This window comes from Pteropus alecto, unplaced genomic scaffold (genome assembly GCF_000325575.1).
Source record: "Pteropus alecto unplaced genomic scaffold, ASM32557v1 scaffold118, whole genome shotgun sequence".
Taxonomy (NCBI): Eukaryota; Metazoa; Chordata; class Mammalia; order Chiroptera; family Pteropodidae; genus Pteropus; species Pteropus alecto.
The window spans coordinates 2,206,437-2,227,360 of NW_006440654.1; the positions used below are offsets into that span (position 1 = coordinate 2,206,437).

General features: G+C 61.1%; 1 protein-coding gene across 1 annotated transcript in view; it reads left to right on the forward strand.

The window, feature by feature from the left end:
- The window catches only part of CERK (ceramide kinase), a 21,310-nt gene extending 1,196 nt beyond the window's left edge, over window positions 1-20,114 (forward strand). The window contains exons 3-13 of the mRNA XM_006917883.2: window positions 45-167; window positions 2,198-2,323; window positions 3,496-3,559; window positions 5,969-6,114; window positions 10,855-10,929; window positions 11,799-11,951; window positions 12,744-12,849; window positions 14,200-14,276; window positions 14,981-15,186; window positions 15,948-16,153; window positions 17,878-20,114. Coding sequence (XP_006917945.2) covers window positions 45-167; window positions 2,198-2,323; window positions 3,496-3,559; window positions 5,969-6,114; window positions 10,855-10,929; window positions 11,799-11,951; window positions 12,744-12,849; window positions 14,200-14,276; window positions 14,981-15,186; window positions 15,948-16,153; window positions 17,878-17,944 — 1,349 coding nt within the window. The 3' untranslated portion in view covers window positions 17,945-20,114. The remainder of the gene's footprint in view (window positions 1-44; window positions 168-2,197; window positions 2,324-3,495; window positions 3,560-5,968; window positions 6,115-10,854; window positions 10,930-11,798; window positions 11,952-12,743; window positions 12,850-14,199; window positions 14,277-14,980; window positions 15,187-15,947; window positions 16,154-17,877) is intronic.
- Window positions 20,115-20,924: the final 810 nt, after the last annotated feature.

Below are 20,924 nucleotides of genomic sequence, written 5' to 3' on the forward strand. Positions count from 1 at the left end.
CCGCGGGGCGCGGGCTGGGAACTGACGTGCCCGTCTCTGTGCAGTGCACCGCGTGAGGAGAGCCCGGCGCCACCGCTGGCGGTGTGCACAGGTGACTTTCTGCTGTGCCGACGAGCAGCTGTGCCACCTGTGGCTGCAGACCCTTCGGGAGCAGCTGGACAAGCTGAGTACGTGTCTGTCGCTATGCCGAGAAAGGCAGAGTGGCTGTGGTGCCTGTGCTTGCTGTTCTTGCGTGTGTGTGCATGTGTGCACGTGCCTGTGCGTGCTGCTGTGACCTCGGCTTCCGCCCTCCTTCCCACAGCGCCTGTGACCCAGCTGTAGGCGGGACGTCACAGTGACACTTACAGACCTCCTGGTTAGGGGACCAGCACGGTGTGGTGCCTGAAGCGTGGCCTCCGCTGCGGGCGCTGTCCTTGGGGCCCCGACATTGGGTCCTTGCACCTCGCCTTCCCATTCCGTCTCGTTCTGTGAGATGCGGGGTTCACCTGCTGCCTGCGAGTGCACCCTGCCTTTCCCCGCGTCTCAGGCCCAGCGCTCTGTCCCTGTCTCCTGCACCGTGACGAGTCCGTTCCGAGGATGGCCTGTGTCGCCTGCTCCCCGCCCCCGTCCGTTCCTCTGTCACTTTGCTGAGACTTTGAGTCTTTAACGCTCAGAGCCCAAGAGGAAGTGCCCTGAACTCGCAGAGTGCACGTGTGCTGCGGTCTGCTTGCAGCTGAAGTCTTGCCTGATTCTGTCACTGTCGTTCGAACCCCTAACCACGTTCCGTCCTAACCCGCAAGCGCACTAGGACTTAGAAATGAGAAGCACGGCGCCCGTGATGGGAACAGCGGCGTGACGGAAGCGTCACACAGCACGCCCCGGTGTGCAGCAGGGAGCTCTCGCAGGCCGAGCGGTGCAGCCAGCTCCCAGATCGAGCCACAGAGTGTTGCCAGCAGCCCGCCCCCACCCGTCACCACTCCCCAGGGGCGACCTACCCGACTCCGCAGTGGGACTCATTTTGCGCTCCCTACAAACCGCTCACACAGCGTCAGCTCTGTGCCCGGCGTCTGGCTCAGCGGTAATGTCTGTGAGGTTCATGCACGCTGTGGCCGCGTGGCGCCCCGTGGCGAGGTTGCATGCCCCTTTATTCATTTGTGTTACCGGTGACAGTCGCTGGCTGGCTTCCTGGTATGGGCTGTTACAGGCCATCATGAACCCTCCAGTGTGTGTCTTTGGGTGGACACGTCTGCAGTCCTCGGATACATGTGCCCAACCTCAGCAGATGCCACCAGACTGTTCCGGCGTGCGTGCTCCCGCGACACTCCCCCCAGCAGAACGTCAGGTGCTGGCTGCCCACGTCTTAGCCATGCCGGTGGTGTGGCAGGCTGGACTATGGCCTGAATTTGCATTTCCCTGACAGCCCATGAGGTTGGGAAATGCATTCCTGTTTATGGGCCCTTTGCAAAATTTTTTCTGTCAGGTGTCTGTTCAAGTCTTTTGTCCATTTTTCTCTTGGGCTGTTGTCTTCTTTATATGGAGAAACTCTTTACATATGGTGGATCTGAATCATCATCGGATTTACGAATTAGCTATTTTCCCTCTCCCGTTGTGCGGCTCGCCCTTTCCCCTTTTCTTGGGAATGCACCTTCTCGCTACTTCTATTGATTTGTTACTTAAATTTCTTTTTCTTAGTATCAGAACCTGCCTCAACTGACCTAAACAGCAATGTGGGAGTTGTTATGGGCACACGGGGTGAGTCGGGAGATCCCGGTGTCGGAGGCTGGCTGGGCCCCGGAAGGACGGGAACTGGGGGCCGTGAGGCCGGTGCCGTCCACGTCCGCCATCTGCACATCGCGCTCCCTGTGCCCGCCTCTGCTCATCCTCCCTTAACGCTGCTTCTCGCACGTCTGCTTCATTCTCCTCTCTGCCGACCCACTTTCCTGCTGCTTCTAGAACGTACGTCCCCTAGGACATCTCACTGGGGACCATCTTTCTCAGGCCACATTCTGAATTCCTGGGACTTGTCACATTGAGCCGGCGTGCAGAGCACCCCCCATTCTGACAGGCTGTCACTTCCCTCTTCCCACAGAGTAGGTTCTTCCGCGCTGCCGTGTGAACGGAGACAGCTTTCGGCGGAAGGCGCTCAGCAGAAGCCTGGGGTCCGATGCTGTTGAGGGACACAGCCCTTCGTCGTGACTCACTCATTCTTGTTTTGCAGCGTCTAGACCGAAGCATTTGCTGGTGTTCATCAACCCGTTTGGAGGGAAAGGACGAGGCGAGAGGATCTACGCGAGGAAGGTGGCGCCGCTGTTCACGTTGGCCTCCATCACCACCGAGATCATCGGTAAGGGGCGAGTCTGCCAGCTACGCAGACGTCGATGTGGGGACGCGTCCCGTACGCTCACTAGAGACCGTCATCAGATCAGCGTAAGCGAACCCGAACGTGTGGCTTTACAAATCAGAACGAGAAGAACGCACGGGAAAGAACACAGTTTTCTAGCCAAGACCTCGCTGTAGAGCGCCGAGGAAAAACGCTAAGCAGGCGATGGACAGAGAGCGGGGCGGAGGATTCTGCAAGAGACGCAGCGATTCATGAGTCTGAGAAGCAGTTTCACCACAAGTGGCAGTTCAGGGACCATAGCGCAAGGCCGCTAAGCAGTTTCACCACAAGTGGCAGTTCAGGGACCATAGCGCAAGGCCATGTCCCTGGACCGAGTTTCTGGTGCAGTTTCTCGATGCCGGGAGGGCGGTCCCTCCCCTGCCAGGCCGAGGGGCTCGTGTACACTGTCCAACAGTGCCTGGCAGGGGGCCGCTGGACGGGGTCAGGAGCCTGAAAAGGCAGGGTTTTGCCCAGCATTCCAGTTTTCTAGGATGTCCACAGACGGCGATGGACACAGGTGTCCTTTGCCACAGTTTATAATAGCAAAGCACTGATAACAAATGCCCCCGAACGGGAGACAGAAAAACGGAAGGACTAGCAACTCCGCAGGAACAGTACATAGTCCTCTAAAGTAGTCTTTACCAAGAATTTTTAACAATACGAAAAATGATCGTGACATGTTATCAGGAAAGCTGTGACATGAAATTTCGTGTACAGCAGAATTTCAGTAGAGATTTTGTTTCTCATGTTGAATTTACAGACTCTGGACTAATGTTTTCTATATTTTGGTATATTCTAAAGTTTTTTAAGTAACTTGGATGATAAGGAAAAAATATAAAGTAGGAGAGTAATTTCTTTTAAAAAAGTCAGTCATTATTCGTTGGCAGTTAAATGCCAAGAACGTGACGCCTCTGTCCCGTGGTATGTTCCGAGAGAGGGTCGCGTGCCATCGAGGTCACCTCAGTTTGTTTCTCCAAGAGGGACTGGGGCTAGATCTACGAAGGGACTTCGTGTGGGAAACCCTCCTGAGGATTCTAGAGGGCCTCATTTTAAGAGAATGGTGTATTTGCCTTTATTTTTAAGTGAGGGTTCGGAGGTGTGAATACAGAGCGTCTGATGTAGTATTATCCCCACAGTTACCGAACGTGCTAATCACGCCAAGGAGAGTCTGTACGAGATGAACATAGACACGTACGATGGGTGAGTAGGCGTCTTTCATCTTGATTAAGCGGTAAATTCTAAGCAGGTTTCACCCATCTGTCTTAGTTTTTTTTTTTTGGCTCCCTTTCTACCATTTTTTTTCCTAGTTGTAAAAGTAAACACGTTTCTCGTAGAAAATTAGAAAAGGCAGAGTTCGGCGTCCTGCGTCCTCTGCTACCCGGAGGGAACCGCCGTGTAATGGGTTTGTTTTCCTTCGCGTCTTACTATACTGCCTGGACTCATTCGAAAGGGTGTTACAGACACGGTCACCTGTTGTCCCCAGATAGCTCAGTCTCTAGTTCCTGACAACCGGGGTATTCTCTTACAGAACCAGAACACGATGGTCCCGGTACAACACTGTTATCTATGTGCCGCCTTTACTCGGATTCTGCCACTTGTCCCCTTAGTTCTCGATGGCACGCGAAAACTCCGGATCACGCACTGCCTTCAGATGCGGTTGTCACGCCTCTCTGGTCTCCCGTAACGTGCAGCAGTCGGCCTTCCTCGGGGTGGCTGAATCGGGAGGGCGCCAGCCGGTCCCTCTGTGGCGAGTGTCCCCATTCGGGTCTGTGTGGTGTCTGCTCTTAGTCAGAGCCCGGTGTGCGGTGCTGGCTGCTGCGACACAGAATGAGTGGTGCCGGCATGGCCCGTCCTGCGATTTCGCATTCGTGTCGTCTGTCCTGCCGGCACGCCAGGTCCTGGAGAGCCGGCCTCCTCTGCCTGGAGCACAGCTGCCCCCCAGCTGGCACGGCTGGCACGTGGCACCGGGGAAGGGTGGTCGATTCCATGGGAGGAAAGCGGCTTAGAGGCGCCGCAGGATCAGGCCCGCGTTTCGGAAAGATACTTCTGAAGGCCACGTGTTGAGCAGCAGTGACGGGGGCTTAGACCCAGGGAGGTCGGGGGAGGGTCTGGGTTGTGGACAAGCTGGCTGGATAGTGGCAGAGGGCACGGGCAGAGGGGATGGTCTCCAGCGCGTCTTGGGAGAGTCGGCTGGTCCCAGTGACCACCGGCTCTTGAAGACAGGGATTCCCAGCCCCGTGCCGGCGGCCATGTCGAGCCGCGAGACGAGGGTCGAAGCAGGGTTTAACGATGACAGCGCAGCCCGTGTGGGGAATGTCAGCGGCCGTGGGCTCAGCTGGGCGAGGTGGCCCTCCCAGTCTGGCCAGCGAGGAGGCTCAGGGGCGGCTGAGCGCCGGATGGCTGAGGTCCGGTCCCGGTCTGTGCCTCGCCTGCAGTGAGGTCCAGGTGATGGCGCCACCCCTGCGCCCCGTGTCAGTGCTGCTGAGGAGGCTCTAGGAGTCACAAAGCCGGGGTTCTCAAGTGGGCCCTGGGGCCGTCAGGCCGTGTGCAGAGTGACCCTGGACCAGGGCCTCTGGGAAACAGACGTGCGAGTCACACACTGGGAGTCGGGTCACTGTTCCCCAAGGGGGTGCAGGTCACCTCAGGGACAGCAGCCCGGGACAGCAGGTCGGGGACAGTAGCCGGGGGACAGCAGTGAGTGGAGTTACCCAACAGAAATGGGAAAGAAGCATCGGGTGGGGACTGGGAGGGACCTTCAGGAGGGCAGGGGCCGCTGTCACCTGTCACGGGTGCAGCTTCCAGAATGCCTGCCGGGTGTTGGCCGAGTTCCTGGGGGCCTTGGGAGTCTGTTCTGGTTTTCTTCTGTCTGGCGATGTTTTAGCAGCTAGGCCTGAAGGGAGGAACAGGCTCATGGGCCGAAGAGGTGGTGGCATTGTCTGCTGTGAGTGGAGCCTGAGGGACACACAGCAGGGCCTGGCACTTGGTCTTTGGCCTGCCCATTGTGGCCTCTGGGAGCCTTGGCCTCCGGGTGGATGCCACGTGGGTCAGAGGTCTGTGCTCCAGGGCTGGGCACTACATGGGGCCGGAAAGCTCTGACCGCGGGAAGGAGAGGGACCTGCTCCAGGGGGCAGGGCACGAGCTCCAGGAAGTCAGTGGCCACCGAGCCGGCCGCACTGTGGGCCACCCTGGTGTCCCCAGGGGTCGAGACTGTCCAGCCAGCCGCCTGTGACATGCTGTCCCTCACAGGAATGCTGTGACGATCCATGGAGAGGGGGTCGGGGACAGCGGTGCGGGGACACTAACGCACCCATGGGGTTGGGGACGGCGGTGCGGGGACACTAACGCACCCGTGGGGGTCGGGGACGGCGGAGCGGGGACAGTAACTAACGCACCCGTGGGGTCGGGGACGGCGGAGTGGGGACACTAACGCACCCGTGGGGTCGGGGACGGCGGAGCGGGGACACTAACGCACCCGTGGGGTCGGGGACAGCGGTGCGGGGACACTAACGCACCCGTGGGGTCGGGGACAGCGGTGCGGGAACACTAACGCACCCGTGGGGTCGGGGACGGCGGAGCGGGGACACTAACACACCCGTGTTGCTCCCGCAGCGTCGTCTGCGTCGGCGGGGACGGCATGTTCAGCGAGGTCCTGCACGGCCTGGTCGGCAGGACGCAGAGGAGCGCTGGGGTGGACCAGAACCAGCCGCGGGCGGCGCTGGTGCCCAGCTCGCTACGCATCGGCGTCATCCCCGCAGGTACGGCCCGGCCCCCGCGGTGACCCCACGCTCGCGCCCCGCAGGGCCACGTTAGTCAGACGCTTCCACTCCGCAGCTGAGGGTGGTGCCCAGAGGGCTCGTGGGGCCGCTGCCAGCCAGACAGACCGGTCCCGGGCCTGGAGCCCGCACGGCAGTGCGGCCCAGCGGGAAGGAGCGTCCGTTTTAAGCATGGAGCAGGGGAGGAGGATGGACGGCGAGGTCCGAGGGTTTGCGGAGCGGAGACGCGGGGCTCCTGCGCAACCAGCAAGTGGGGGGCGGGCCTCCTGGGGCTGCAGGGCGCCCGCTCCTCCTCCTCCCGCCAGACGGTCCCGGGAACCCGGAAGCTGAGGCTCCGACGGAGCGCGGTGTCTCCGGGCGGTGCGGCCCAGTTAGCACATTAGCCCCCGGTCCGTCCCGCACCGCCCCGGCGGCTGCCGTTGATCCAGGCCGTCCGTCGCAGGGGCTCCTCCTTGTCAGCAGACGTCCCCCACGGGGGCCGCTCGCACTGGGACATCGTTCTTGGCTTTTCCTTCGCATTTACTCCTTTATTTCAATTGTGACTTTTGCGCTCACACGATTATTGCTACTTTTTTGAGCACCGGTTAATGAGCAATTAAAGGGCCACGCAGGCGTGTCTGGAAGGAATCCCGCCCCCCTGTCCCCAACGCCCGCTCTCCGAGAGCCCGGCAGCTGGGGGTCGGTCTCCGTCTTCCCGGTGGGTGGGCAGTGGCGGGCGGTGGCGGCCGTGGGGGCTCACGAAGTCCTCACAGGCCCCCCGGGCACAGGGAGTAAGGGCGCTGGGAGAGCGGCAGGTTCGTGGCCCGGACCTGGAGGAGCAGGGAGTCGCGTGGGGGCAGAGCGTCAAGCGGGGTGGGGGCAGCTGGGCTGGCTCCACGCACCGCCGTCTTTCTAGGAAGCACCTAGTTCTTTGAGAACCTAGCGCTGAGCCGAGTGAAGGGCGAGGCCCGTGTCATTGGTTCAGGGTTCTGCAAACCATTCGGCGGGGACGTGGTGTCTCAGCCCAGCCTGGCGTCTGGGCCGGGTGGCCGCGAGCGTGACTGCAGGGGCCACGGGCCAGGCGGGGGTAACCGAGCCACGGCTCACATCGTTCGCTTTAGTGCTCACGGCAGCTCTGTGAAGTCAGTGCCATAATTGTCCCATGTCATGGAGGAAGATGCATGGCACACGGGTGAGGTCACAGGTCACCCAGAAGGGCGTGGACGGAGCCCGCCCACCGCTGTCAGGGGACGTCTTCTCCTGTTGACTCTCCTGTTATCTGTCAAATACGGTTACCCTTGGCTGGTTTTGTAACTTTTTTCCAAGATCGGCTTTCTTCTTTTACGTTTGAATGTGGTATGCTCTGGACAACCTGAATTTTATCTTTCTGTATTTCGATCTATTTTTCCTTTATGCTTTTATCAGCTTTTGCTGACGGTACACGCCCGAAGTCCCTCCAGTTACGTGCTCATTTCAAAGTTTATTGAGTCTACAGGGAAACAATTCCGGTCACTGGTCCTGTCTGCTATTACTGCTGACTGCGCCCCGTCTCTGGCCAGCATTTGTCTTACGTGATGGGCCCAGGGACCCTGGAAGGTGTACGCTTAGTGTGCGAAGCCCCTCTGAAGCCGGTGCCCCCTGAGCAAGCAGGACCCAGTTCAAGGGCCGGCTGGGTTTGCTGACAGGCACATGGACCCGGAGGCTGACTCTGGGGGGCCAGCTCTCGGGGGCCGGGATGGTGCAGTGCGTCCGCCCACACGCACAGGGGCCTTCGTGAACACAGACCACGGCCTGGCTTTCACCCGGCCGCACAGTGGCAGATGAGGACGCTTTGCAGCCACAGGCAGCCTCTCCCCACAGAGGAAGGTGGCACCGGCGGCTGCCTGCTGCCCGCCGTCCCGTGGAAAGGTGACGGCTCTGTGTGCTTAGGCGCGGAGCAAGCCCCACTGGGTCCAGCTGGGTCGGAAATTTACAGAGACTCGCACGTTTCGAATGGCGCATCCTTTCATTTCCTCGTGGCCCAGAGCAGGGTGCGCGTGCGCAGGCGGGAGGGAGACTCGAGGCCGACGCGGGCGAGCGTAAGTGCGGGGGCTCAGGGCGGCACGGAGGCTGAGAGCACAGGGTGCACGGCACTGGGCCTGGCCCCAGGGACGATCAACGAGAAATTGAGAGCAGCACGAGGGGCTGTGGGGAGCACGCCGTTCCAGACAGGGTGCTCAGGGAGCCTTGCGGGCGTGCCACTGACCTGAGGCCAGAAGGGTGGGGGACAGCGCCCCATATCCGGGGCAAGGTTTTCCAGGCAGAAGGAGTGGCAGCTGCAAAGCCCAGCAGGAGCCAGCACGGCCCTGGGAGGCACAGTCAGAGGTCAGGTGGCGTGAGCCAGGCAAGAGGCAGAGCAGAAGTGGCAGGTGCGGGGTGGTGGCCGTGGCCCCGCAGGGAATTCTGAGTAGGAAGCTGAGTTGATTCCCTTCCTTAAAAATCTGATTTTCCAAGCAAAATAATCCCCGGACGTATTAGAAACTAGTTTCCTTGCCGCAGTCACTGCAGAAGGGCCACAGAAAGGGGACGTGTCCCATGCAGGGCGCCGGGGTCAAGGGCCTTCGGGTCACGCACCATCCCTCTCCCTCAGTAGAAAGCGTTCGCGGCTGCTTCCTGTTGGGGGAACTCGGACTCTGGACAGCGGCCCCATCCGCCCACCTCTCGCTGTCCCAGCCACTCGGGGTGGGTCACCGGGAAGGTGGGGCGGCGTGCTCAGAGGTCCTGGCTTCTCCCCAGAACGGAGCCCTTCATAAGCCCTTCATGAGTCTTCCAAGCGCCTTTCAACGTCCGCTCGACACAGAGCAGTTAAGAGTCTAGGCAGACCCAGTAGGGGACTTCAAGGGCACTGGGTCATAAGACGGCGCAAAACGGAACCGGACACTCGGCCCCTCACTGTCGTTCGCGACCACTGTCGCACTCCCTGCCTCGACCACGCGAGTCCCAGGTCAGGCGCGGGCGAGGCCAGCGCCTGGTCCGGTTTCGTTCTCAAGGATGGTTTGTGGGGACAGTACACAGTGCACCAGGCCCGGAAGGGGCCCTGTGGACCTTCTGGAGGGTTCCAGGGCCACGAGGGACCTGACCTCGGGGCGTGGCCCTTTGGGGGTCTGCTCTCAGGAACGGTCACACTTGCTTTCCCGGCCCCTGCTTGGAACCCACAGGCGAGGCTGTGGGGGGGCGTCTGAAACCACACTTTTCCTTTGATGCTGTTAATTACACTGTGAGAATTAGTCACTCCTATAACTTGAAATGTTCACTTGAAAATGTTCACTTTTTACTTTTTGCCTTGTTTTTGGAATGAAGTGTCGAGGAAAAAAGAAAAAATGCATGAACACGTGTGAGCACCTGTGTGTGAGCTGCCGCCACAGCCACTTCAGCCCAGAGCCTTCCGCCTGGCCTCACCCCGGACCCGGTTCTGGCCGATGACAGGGTGCCGCACTGCAGCCCGGCTGCTGGGGACCAGGGACTTCCGGGCATCGTCCGACGTCACTTGTGACGAGAGACTTGCAGATCGTCCCAGGGTTGCGGGCGGAGGCCCTGACCCTCGCTGTGGCCGGAGTGTGTGCCTGTCGTCCCAGCTCGTCCCCAGCTGACTGGCCAGTGCGGCCTCGTGCATTCTAGATCTAGCCATTCACGGTTTATTCTTGGGAAACAGTGGGGTTTTCCAGCTCCTGAGCACGTCTGTCGCTCAGCCCAGTCCCAAACCTGCTGCGGTAGAATCCGGGGGACGGTGGGGAGGCTCAGGAGTCTGTTGTGGGGCGTCCCCCGGGCAGCCTCTGCCCACACAGGCTGGGAACAGCGCCCGGATTCTGACTCAGAAGCGAGACAGGCTTAGGAAGGAGCAGAAGCATCCTGGCCCCGCTCTCGGGGTGCAGGTGTAGCTGGGTGCTCTGAGGTCACCCCCACCTTGCAGGCGTGGAGGTGGACAGGAGGAGGGGCGCCCAGGCTGCGGCCAGACGTGTGCTCGCTGTGTTCAGTGGGGCTCACACGGCTGTCCGCCGGGGGGTGACTCAGTCAGAAGCGAGACAGGCTTAGGAAGGAGCAGAAGCATCCTGGCCCCGCTCTCGGGGTGCAGGTGTAGCTGGGTGCTCTGAGGTCACCCCCACCTTGCAGGCGTGGAGGTGGACAGGAGGAGGGGCGCCCAGGCTGCGGCCAGACGTGTGCTCGCTGTGTTCAGTGGGGCTCACACGGCTGTCCGCCGGGGGCGATGGCTGGGGCTCCCGGTCACCAAGCACATGCACAGAGAAGCCGGGGTGCGTTTCTGTGACGTGGGTGCAGCCCTCCGCACGCTGGGACCGTCACAAGCCGTCCTTCGTGCACACACTTCCCCGCGGGAGACGCCTGCGAGCCAGTCCGTCCCTTTCGCCGTCCAGGGCCCCGGGGCCGCTGCCCGACTTCGTAGCAGCTGGGGGCGGGGACAGTGCAGAGCGCTGAGCTGTGTGCCGACCGCTGCTGCCGTGTCTCGGGGCCTTCGCACCCCAAGACCATCAGGGGCCAGCGGATATCACTGCAGGGTCAGTCCCGGCACTTCCGATGAGTCGGCCTCGGTGGTTCCAACATCCGTTCCGTAGGAAAATCGTCTTTACTCCTCCGCTTTGACTCCGGGCCACGGAGGAGGAGGAGGGGCTTCCCAGCCGCGTCACCGGCTCCTCCTCGGGCTCCGGGACCATCACCACGGCTCTGAGGACCTTCTCCCTCCCCTTTCAGGGTCGACGGACTGCGTGTGTTACTCCACGGTCGGCACGGACGACGCAGAGACGTCGGCTCTGCACATCATCGTGGGTGGGTCCCCTGCCGGCCTCTGCGGCTGGGGCAGCTCTGTGCGCAGCGAGCGGCTTGTGGGCCTCACTGTCCTCGGGGCCCCGGCCGCCTGCAGCTTCCCTGCCACCTTCCGTCCCGTCCCGTCTTCCCACGGCCATCAGAGGGCTCTTCAAAAATGCAAGCCCTGCTCAGAGCCCATCCAACCTTGGGGAGCCTGGTACCTCGTGGCCGGGCTGGCTCCCCTGGGCGTCCCCATGCACTGGCCAAGCTGCCCCTGTCCGAGAGGTGTCTCAGCTCGCCCGGCGGCCCGCACGCTGCTCAGTCCCCGGTCGGAGCTCGGCCCGTCATGGGGCCAGAGTCCCTCGCTGCCTGCCATGCCCTTTCCACGTCCTGTCTACTGTCCCTTGCGTGTCCTCTGTAATGACCGTCCCTGAGGCCGGGAAACCACCTGTGCTACTGGTCACAGGATCAGAAAGGAGCGGCTGCTGATGGGCTCAGACATGTCCAGGCCCCCACACAGCAGGCTCATGGCCCCCTCCCCGCCCCTCGCCCCCGACGGTGCAGCTCGCACGGTGCCCGTCACGGAACGTGTGACCGCGCGGACTCCGCTCCTGGTCTTGTGTTCACAATGCCGCGTGTCCGCCTTCGTCGTCAAGCCCCCTCCTCTCCAGCAGTGACACCGAGGGAGCTTCGTGGACGTGATCATGCTCCTTTCCCACAGAACGGCTTCCCACGCCCGTTCTGGAAATGCGTCACCTGTCAGTCACGTGACTCGACACCAGAGAGCAGACCCCAGCTCCCCTGCCTCGCATGTTGCTGGGCACCGTGTGGGGACGGGGTGCGGGCGAGCAGAAAGGAAGCGGGCTCACCCCCGGGGCTTCTCTCCACAGGGGACTCGCTGGCCATGGACGTGTCCTCCGTGCATCACGGTGGCACGCTGCTGCGGTACTGGGTGTCCTTGCTGGGGTACGGCTTCTACGGGGACATCATCAGGGACAGTGAGAAGAAGCGGTGGATGGGTCTCATCAGATACGACTTCTCAGGTAAATCAGCAGTGCGCGGTGAACGGTGCGTTCACACAGCTCGTCTGACCGCACCTGCAGGGCGCCCGCGGGAGGTGAGCTCCCATCACAGAGGCTGCGGGCCGGGCGCCCTGTAGCTGCGCGGTGGCCGTGAGCCTGGCAGGCCCCGGGCGCCCTGGGAGCCACCCCGCGGTGGCCCGGGTGCCTCAGCCCCACTCCCCTGTGTCCTGCTGGGCGGCAGGTGCACGGAGGCCAGGCCAGCTCGGCGTGGCTTTGTGTGTCGGGGTGCAGGCAGCACAGTGGACGGCGCAGTTTGCGCGAGGGGCTGGCAGGCCACGGTCCTTGTCCCGGTTCTTCCAAGATGCCAGGGTTGTCACAATGGCCTGGGAGTCGAGCCTGGGGTCATGGGGACACTGCCGACAGTCTTGAAGGAGCAGAGAGTTGCCTGGTGGCTCTGCCCTAAAATGGGCCTCAGAGTCATGCGGACATCGGGGGCTTCACAGGTGCCAGCCCCGCAGAGACCCACAGGCAGAGTCACGTCAGAGCACGCTGGCCACGTCGTCTAGGCCCTGAGGGGTCACCAGTGGCAACGACGGCCACTTTGCCAGCGTTGAAAGCCGCCCTGGTCTGTCACGCTGGGTCTGGGGCGCACTGACGCTGCAGCCGGACGCGCCGTCCCGCGTGGGGAGCCCCCCGCCCGGTCCGTGCCTTCCGGCAGGCACGCTCATCTTAGCTCGCTCGGCTTCTGAAGCGGAGAATCTGGGTGTCGTGACGGGCAGTGACGGGCAGTTTCCCTTCGTCTCACTCTCCCAGGCTTGAAGACCTTTCTGTCCCATCACTGCTACGAAGGGACGGTGTCCTTCCTCCCAGCACAGCACACGGTGGGGTCTCCGAGGGACAGGAAGCCCTGCCGAGCAGGGTAAGCGTGTCGCCGACGTGTTTGTCACTCGTGGCAGGTCGTGGGCGATACGTCCCAGACGCGGGCTGGCGCGCAGACCGGACCTTGCGCCCAGAGCCAGCGCGGGGCAGCGCGGTGCTCTCCAGCTCACACGCACCCTGAGGAGAGGTCTCGCCACGCCTCTCCAGTGACGGTCCCCGTGCCACGGATGGGACATGAGGGGAGGCCCAGCGTGGCCACAGCGCCCCCTGGGGTAGGGCGCACATCATGCTGCCTGCCCCCGGTGCGGGCTCTGAGGGTTGAAAAACACGCAGGAAATTATGAAAGGCAAAACCACTTTGCCGATAGCTGTGTGTGGACGTTGCAGGGGACCATGGCAACGGCATCACGGGACAGAACAGGTGTTTTCCGCAAGAGATGCACGTGGAGCCTCCCGTCCCCAAACCCAGCTGAGGCCCTGGCCCATTGCAACAAGCTGGGCGCCTGCCCTGCAGTCGGGAAGGGCGAGCCCAGCAGGGAGCACCCGGGAGTCGGCCCGCGGGGAGGTCCGTGCCTGGTTCGGCCAGTGCAGGCTCTCTGAGCACGTGGACCCGTGAATGACCAGCAGCCACTGCTTTTTCGCTCAGTGCTCCCCGGACGTCATCAGCCATATGTGACCACTTTAAAGCAGAACCCGCAATAAATGTCAACATCAGTCGCATGGCCCAGTGGCCCAGTGGCGACAGCAGGGCGTCTGCCCCTGCTCTGCGCTCTGCGGACGTGGACGGTGCGGGGTCCTGAAGGACTCACGCTTTTCCTCTGAGTCACACGCCGGCTTCCGCCCCCACCCCCACCCCTGGTCTTTCCTTCTTTAAGGGAAGAATTTGGGGCCGTAAAAGCAGACGTTAGATGCAGCCAGGATTCGAGTCACAGCACCACGAAACCCGAGGAGCTGATGTCGCCAGTGCAAACACGCACCCCGTTTGGCAGCCGAGCCCGGCGGTGCCAAAGGCCGCAGACACCCCCAGGCTGATGGCTGAGTCCCGGGGCAGCTGTCCCGAGTGACTCGCTGGTCACTGGCGGCACAGTCGCCACGATCGCCTCTGTCCTGAGAGCACAGGCCGACGCGGCCTGTGAAGGCGCCGCTGGAGTCTGGGCCTGTCTGGCCATCGCTCTCGAGCCGGCCCTCGGGTGCCAGGCCACGGCCCGAGCGACGCCCTTTGCTTTTAGTGTTCGCGAATGACGTGTGATTTTTAAATGGAAACCTAATTTCGAGAGTTCAGGTTAACGTGGAAAAAAACGATTTCGGGGACGCCTTCGACTCTGAACGTTTTGGCGTGAGCAGGCGTCCGTGTGTGTGCCGCACGCTCAGGAGGCACCTTTCTCTTCCAGATGCTTCGTCTGCAGGCAGAGCAGGCAGCAGCTGGAGGAGGAGCAGAAGAAGTCGCTGTACGGCTTGGAGAACTCAGGTGACGTCTCCGAAACACTCCCTGTCCCAGCTGCGTGTCAGGACCCTCAGCAGGGGGACCCGCCTCCTCCCCCCGCCCCTGTCACCCTGCACGTCCGGCTGAGCTTTGGCCTCAGGCAGCCGCGAACGGCTGCCCCTGGCCAGGCTCGCGGGAAGAGTGGCCGCCGTGGAAGGCGCCTGTGTTTGCCGCTTCCACGCGTCACAGTCCCGGGCAGAATGTTCTAGGGCAGCTCCGCGAAGCCTCCAGGCTTTGCCAGCCGCTCGGAAAGGAATGGGCACAGCTGTGTTCCAGAAAGTTTATTTCCGGACACTGAAATTTGAGTTTCACGTCATTTCCAGACATTATAAAACATTTTCCTTGATTGTTTTTCAGTCGTTTTAAAATGTGAGTCGTTCTTAGCTCACAGGCCACACAATCGTTGTCAGGCCAGACTAGGTGACCCCTGTTCGAAATCGCTGTCCAGAAGTCGCTGTGGGAGGGAGGACGAGTGCCACGGCTCTGCCTTTCGGGGGGGACCCCCGGCACAGCAGCTGGCCCCATTTCCGTGGTGACGTCCTTTGCGTCGATGATAAAGGGGGGACTGTGTGAGCGTCTGGGCTGAATGCACGTCCCCACCACAGAGGAGCACGGACACTGCCCTGTCCCTTCCCGTCCCCACCCGCCCGCACCTAACGTGCGGCCCGCGATGCTTCCTCCCGCTCCAGAGGAGATGGAGGAGTGGAAGGTCGTCTGCGGGAAGTTCCTGGCCATCAACGCCATGAACATGACCTGCGCTTGTTCCCGGAGCCCCGGGGGCCTCTCCCCGGCCGCCCACTTGGGAGACGGGTCCTTGGACCTCATCCTCATCCGGAAGTGCTCCCGGTTCAACTTTCTGAGGTTCCTCATCAGGCACACCAACCAGCACGACCAGGTGCGTGCCCTGCCCTCCGCGGCCGTGTCCGGGCCGTTTCTCTGCGTCTCACTCGTTTTAAACTCAGTCACCGTCACTCCTTCTAACATCTCATTTGAAAATGTAAGATCTTTGAGCACAGAAACTAGGAGGCAAGGATGGTTACGTACGTTTTCCTACATGTTTTCTTGTCGTTTCTCTTTCTGGTTCAAAACAGAATAGAAAAATACAGTGAAATTCTGCGTTGCCCGTGCAGGTGGCTGGCAGTAAACCTCTAGGCTCCCAGAAACGGGCGTGGGCAGCCGCTCCCCACAGAGTTCCTCCCGCAGTCGCTGGCGGCCTGTAGCTGAGGCAGGGGAGACCCTGAGCCTCGTGATGGGGAGGGAATGGAACAGGTGGTCAGGCTCTGGTTGTGGCGAAATCTGTTTCAACTTAAGTTGCACTGAAGATCTAGTCCAGCAGTATTTTCAAGCGGCTTTGAAATAGTACTTGCGAAGAAGATAAATAATCCTACAAGTCACTGCTAAGTGGCTCCCGGATCCTCGGGGGTGAGCGGGGACGCCCAAGTCCTCAGTGTTTTGCCTGGCACCTGCGAGGGCAGGTACCATTTCTCCCCATCTGCCGTCATCCAGGGAGCTGGGCAGAGCGGCTCAGAGCGCTGCCTGGGGGCCGTGTCCTCGGGGGGCCGGTGCAGTCGGGAAGAGCTGGCGGGCGCGCCCGAGGGGGCGTGGCCATCCCTGCCCAGCACGGCTAATGTAACACCCGCTCCTCCCCGCCGCTAGTTCGACTTCACTTTCGTCGAAGTTTATCGCATCAAGAAATTCCAGTTTATGCCGAAGCACCTGGAGGACGACGACGGGGAGCTCGGCAAGAGGGGGAAGCGGTTCGGGGAGATCTGCAGTCAGCACCCCTCCTGCTGCTGCCCTGTCTCCAGGAGCTCCTGGAACTGCGATGGGGAGATTCTGCACAGTTCTGCCATCGAGGTCAGGTGAGCGAAGGTGGCCCTGGGTCACAGCACGCCGGGGTGTGCCCTCAGGTGCCCCCAGGGGCCTGCGAGCCCTGCAGCCTGCAGCTCAGACCCTCCGCGACGGGTGTGCCCAAATGCCTGTGTCTCCACGTGCTGAATACCCACCATCTAATTGTGGGAAGGTGCTGGGGTGCGGGCCACCTTCGCAGGCGTTCGAAGCCCCTCGATTTCATCCCTTTCCTCTCCCGCGCCCTGCTCCCCAGCACTGGCCTCGGTCTCCCGGCCCCGGCGATCTCCCTTCCAGCTGCACAGCGTGGCCTCCCTGGCCGCCACCTGAGTCCCGGGCTCACCATGTCCGCCAGGAGCCGCTCCAGCCTCAGAGCCCAGGCTGCCGCCCTGCGGGCCATATGTCAGGGGTCCAGGCTGCTCCGCTGGCCGGCGGGGTGTGGGAGGCGGGTCCTCCCCAAACTTGCTGGGGCGCACTATACTTGGTCTTAGAAATCTGTGATTGTGTTCCAGCTCACACGTACTGGTGCGACGTGTATCACGTGACCGGGTGACATGTGAGCGTGTTTTGTTCCTCGTCAAAGACACGATGGAAGTTTTTTTAAAAGGATATCAAATGAGGTGTGGGCATAAAAATTATACAAGACTGGGGGAGAAGCGTAAATTTCTAGAAGCATCTGTACTGTGCTTGTGTCTTTACGACCCTGGTCTACTTTGAACAGAGCACCGTGGACACTTGTTGATGACAACAGTGCAGATTACGTGACAGGTGGCAGGGAGCAGACTGTGGGAAGGAGGGGTGCTGGTGAGCCCTCCGGTGTTTGAGTTAGAGCACTTGGCGGGGGGTCTCTACATCCTGTTTATAATTCTCCACTTTACGTGGCTTTTCAACCAACCAGCTGCTGGGTCCAGATGTACCTTCTCCCATTAGAGTCCAGACAGAGCTAGTGAACCTCACCCAGTCCCCCGTCCGTGTGCGCCCCGTTCTCGTAGCCAGTGGGGCAGTGACTGCCCAGCTCACATCTGCAGACGAGGGGCAGCCACCGGGCCACAGGAACAGCCCCGAGGCTGGCCATACGCTCAGGGGTTTGGTGCCTATGCATTCGCTTTACAGGTGAAATGAAAGGAATCAGCGTTAAGTGCCGGCTCATCCCCAAACAGGACACCTCAGGAATTAAGCCAGGCAATTCTTTTGTGAAACGTGTCCCATGGATCTGGATAAATGTTACCATGCCTTGAACAGCGAGTCACTTAGTCACGGGTTCATCACCCACCATCTCCAAGGACACTGCGATGCCATCAGTACCTTGGGACGGTGGCACTGCCCGCTGGGATGCTCGTGGAAGACAGGGCTGCAGGGGACCCCGGCCCCCTCCTCGTCCCCCAGGCTCTTGGGCCCGCGTGTCCTTCATGGCCAACGCTGCCTGCACATCTCGTACATAAGGGTGTCCCGCATGCAGCGCTCCCGGGGCCTGCGAGCTGCATGCCAGTGAGACCGGGTAGGGAAGTGGGCGCTGGACTAGAACCGGGCCTTCTGATCCGCGGTTTCTGCGCGGCCGAGTCGGCTGCCCTTTATACCACAGATCTCCCTGGAGTGTCAAGTCACCGTGCATCCTGACCTGTCATTGCGGGGGCTGGACCCAGAGTCAGCCTCCACGAGGCCCCATCCCTGCCCGTGACCAGCCGTGGGGCCGAGGCAGGGGCACGTGGGGTTTCAGTGTGGCCCTTTGTCCCCGCAGGGTCCACTGCCAGCTGGTCCGGCTCTTCGCACGAGGCATCGAGGGAGCGGAGCAGCCGCGGAGCTGAGAGGCGGCCGGGGTGCCGCCCCCCCCGTGCTCCGGAAGCGTGAAGATGCTGCGGACCACTGACGTGGATGCTTCCCTTTTGGTTTAGAAATTTATTTTTGATAGTTAAATCTTGATTTTAGAAAAAATACCTTTTGTCAACCATTTTGTGGACGCAGGTGGCATCTGCAGTTCTCTGTGACTCCCGGGGTTGCGTTTCACACGACCCGTTTATTCTCAGCAGACGGCAGCCGTTGACGCGGGGGCGCGGGCGTCTTAGATTTCGACAGCGCGGACGCGAACGTGGCTGCTCCGCCGTGGCCGGGGGCAGCACGTCAGCGCCCGCCGTCCAGGTCACAGCCCCCGCCGTCGAGGTCACAGCCCCGGCCCTGGTGTCTGCCCGTCACTCTGCTCCGCTTCGCGAGACTCCCTCTGTAGCTGTTTGTGGTCAGGTCGTGGGAAGTGGCGGATTCGCTCGTCCCTCATCTTCCCCTCGTCTGAGCTCTGACTAGGGCGCTGTCCGGAGCCGTCCTGCTGTGTGACGACGACGCAGCACGGCCCGGCTTCAGGGAGCGCGGCGGAGCGGGCCGCGTTGCGGGTCACAACGGTTACTCCAGTCCCAGCTCTGCTCGTGTCACAGCCGGCTTCTGAGACGGCCCAGCTTCAGCTCGGGCATGGGACGTGTGTAAAGCACTGGCGCGTGTTTTACTGTTTTAAAGTTAAAAATGGTGCTCGGCAGCCCCACTAAGTAGGTGACACAGCCGGGCTTTCTGAGGGCACAGAAAGCCACGCGTGCGAGAGGTTAAGCAATGGCGCGTTCTTGAACGTCAAAGCCTGATTCTGGGGTTCCACGTTCCCGGGCTCGCTGTGGTGCAGCCCTGGAGTCCGCAGACCCGGTCCAGATCTGTTCTCTCATCTCTACATTTGTTTGTCTGTATTTATTGGAAGTTTTGTTCTTCTAAACCAGCACAGCAACTGGGTGTCTTCGCTGTTAGTGTTTTAGTTTGCTGCCCGCTGCAGGGCTGGCCGCAGCAGCTGGCCACCCTCAGGGCCCCCCCGGCCCCCGCGTCCTGTCTGCACCGTGGCCTCGTGGCTTGTATTCAGCTCAGGTGGAGGGAAGGTGTGTCTAAAACAGCTTTACCCGCAGTACAGGAAGATGCAGCTTAAGCTTTCGCTGAGGAGAGGGAACACTTGCCTGTGAAGGGGGCAGTTCTGTCGGCTGTCAGTCAGGACTGGATCTCACCTTACATAGGCTCAGTCGGTCATTTTAGCATGTGACAGACATCGCTCGTACCGACTCATTTTGAAGGACATGTGACATTGTTTCGTCATTCAGTCGGACAGAAGGGCAGCGTTAGCTGGTTTTGAGTGGACCATGTACGTTATAAAGGTGTCTCTGTAAGTTTAATGGTGTAACAAGTCTGCGTTTAAATAAGTAAACACAGTGGCCGCTTCTGTTCTTGATGCTCCGGGCTAGAAGGAGGCCGAGATGCAGGACTGGCGGTGGCCACACCCACGGGCACGGCGCCCCTGAGAGGCGCTCCCCAGGGTCCCCCTAGGGGGACCCCGCCTCCGGGGCTGTGCTGTGCCCCAGGGACGCCCCAAAGAGTCTTCCACCCTTCCTGCCCCTGTCCCCAGCACGCCGGCCTGCCCTGAAACCACTGCTAGTTGTAGAACAGTCCAGCCCGGAGACGGAGCCTTTCCTGTTCGACAGGACACCCAGCCACACCACGTGCTCCCTGCACGGCTGTGGCGGTGTTAACCGACCGCGCCGGCACTGAAAACGGCGAGTCGTGGAAGCCTGGGGCCGTGCGACTGTGTGACCACCCCGAAGCCCCCGGGGGCCGGCAGCACGGGAGGGCCACACGCAGGCACCAGGCGGGCCAGCGCGACACCTGCATGTCGGACGTGGCTGGAGAGTGGAAGCCCGCTGAGAAGGGACCGCCGGGCCGCGTCAGCGTCCTTTGCGGCTCAGTGGTGCAGACACCTGTTTGGCTCCGGCCGCTTGCGGTCCGCGGTGAGGGCGGCTGGCGTCTTCCTGGGCTCTGCCCCTCGCTCGTCCGGGGGACCTGGGGAGTGTGTGGGCTGCAAGGGGAGCTTCGTTTCTTTTCTAGTCTTGCTGGTTTCAAGATTAGCAAGTGGCCTATTCTGATGTGTTTGAGAAAACAAAAATAAAGTTACTTTGGGCAGAATTCGGCTGTAAGTACCTGTGACGAAAACCCCGATTCGAGAACAAAATCGTTACTAATACTTGCATTTCCCTATGTACCTGTCTGTCCCCACCCCGGGGCGACCCTTGCTGACCTGCAGCCAGAGCAATGGCTTCTGCCGGGAGAATAAAGACCCAAGTGCCCAGGGGCACCAAGGTGCCCTTTTTTGTTCCCTGGACCGTCTGGGAAAAGCCGAGACACTCGCTCGGTGCAGACACTTGACTCAACGATGGGGTCACTTCCCGACACACGCATCACAAGCTGGAAATCCCCTAAGCTGGAAATGCAGTTAACACACCTGATCTCCCCGACCTCACAGCCCAGCCCGGCCCACCCGAAACGCTCGGACACCCAGGTCAGCAAAGCCGGGCAGAGTCACCCGCTGCCGCCACCCAGCATCACGGAGAGCACTGCACGTAGCCACTGGCCCGGGGAGCATCATAAAGTCAGAAATGGGAGCCCAACCATCGTGAGTCGGGGGCCGTCTGCCCTGCAGTGAAACAGATTAAAATACGCAGGCCCGCAAAGGCACCAATCACACTGAAATGTGGTTCTCTGATAGTTAAGAAGCGACTAGGCACACGTGTGCTTTGTCATTGTTACATTAAATAACGAATATAAGTAAAACACGCAAATGGGGCCGCCAGTTGGTTGTGGAGCCCTCCGCGAGGCCAGACGGGGCCCGGCCACCCACACCCTGGGCTCCTGGGCCACTCCTCCCCATTTCCCTCCAGGGAGCAGGTGCCGCCAGCGCAAGGAGGGTCCGCGTCCGCTGCTGACGAGGGCCAAGTG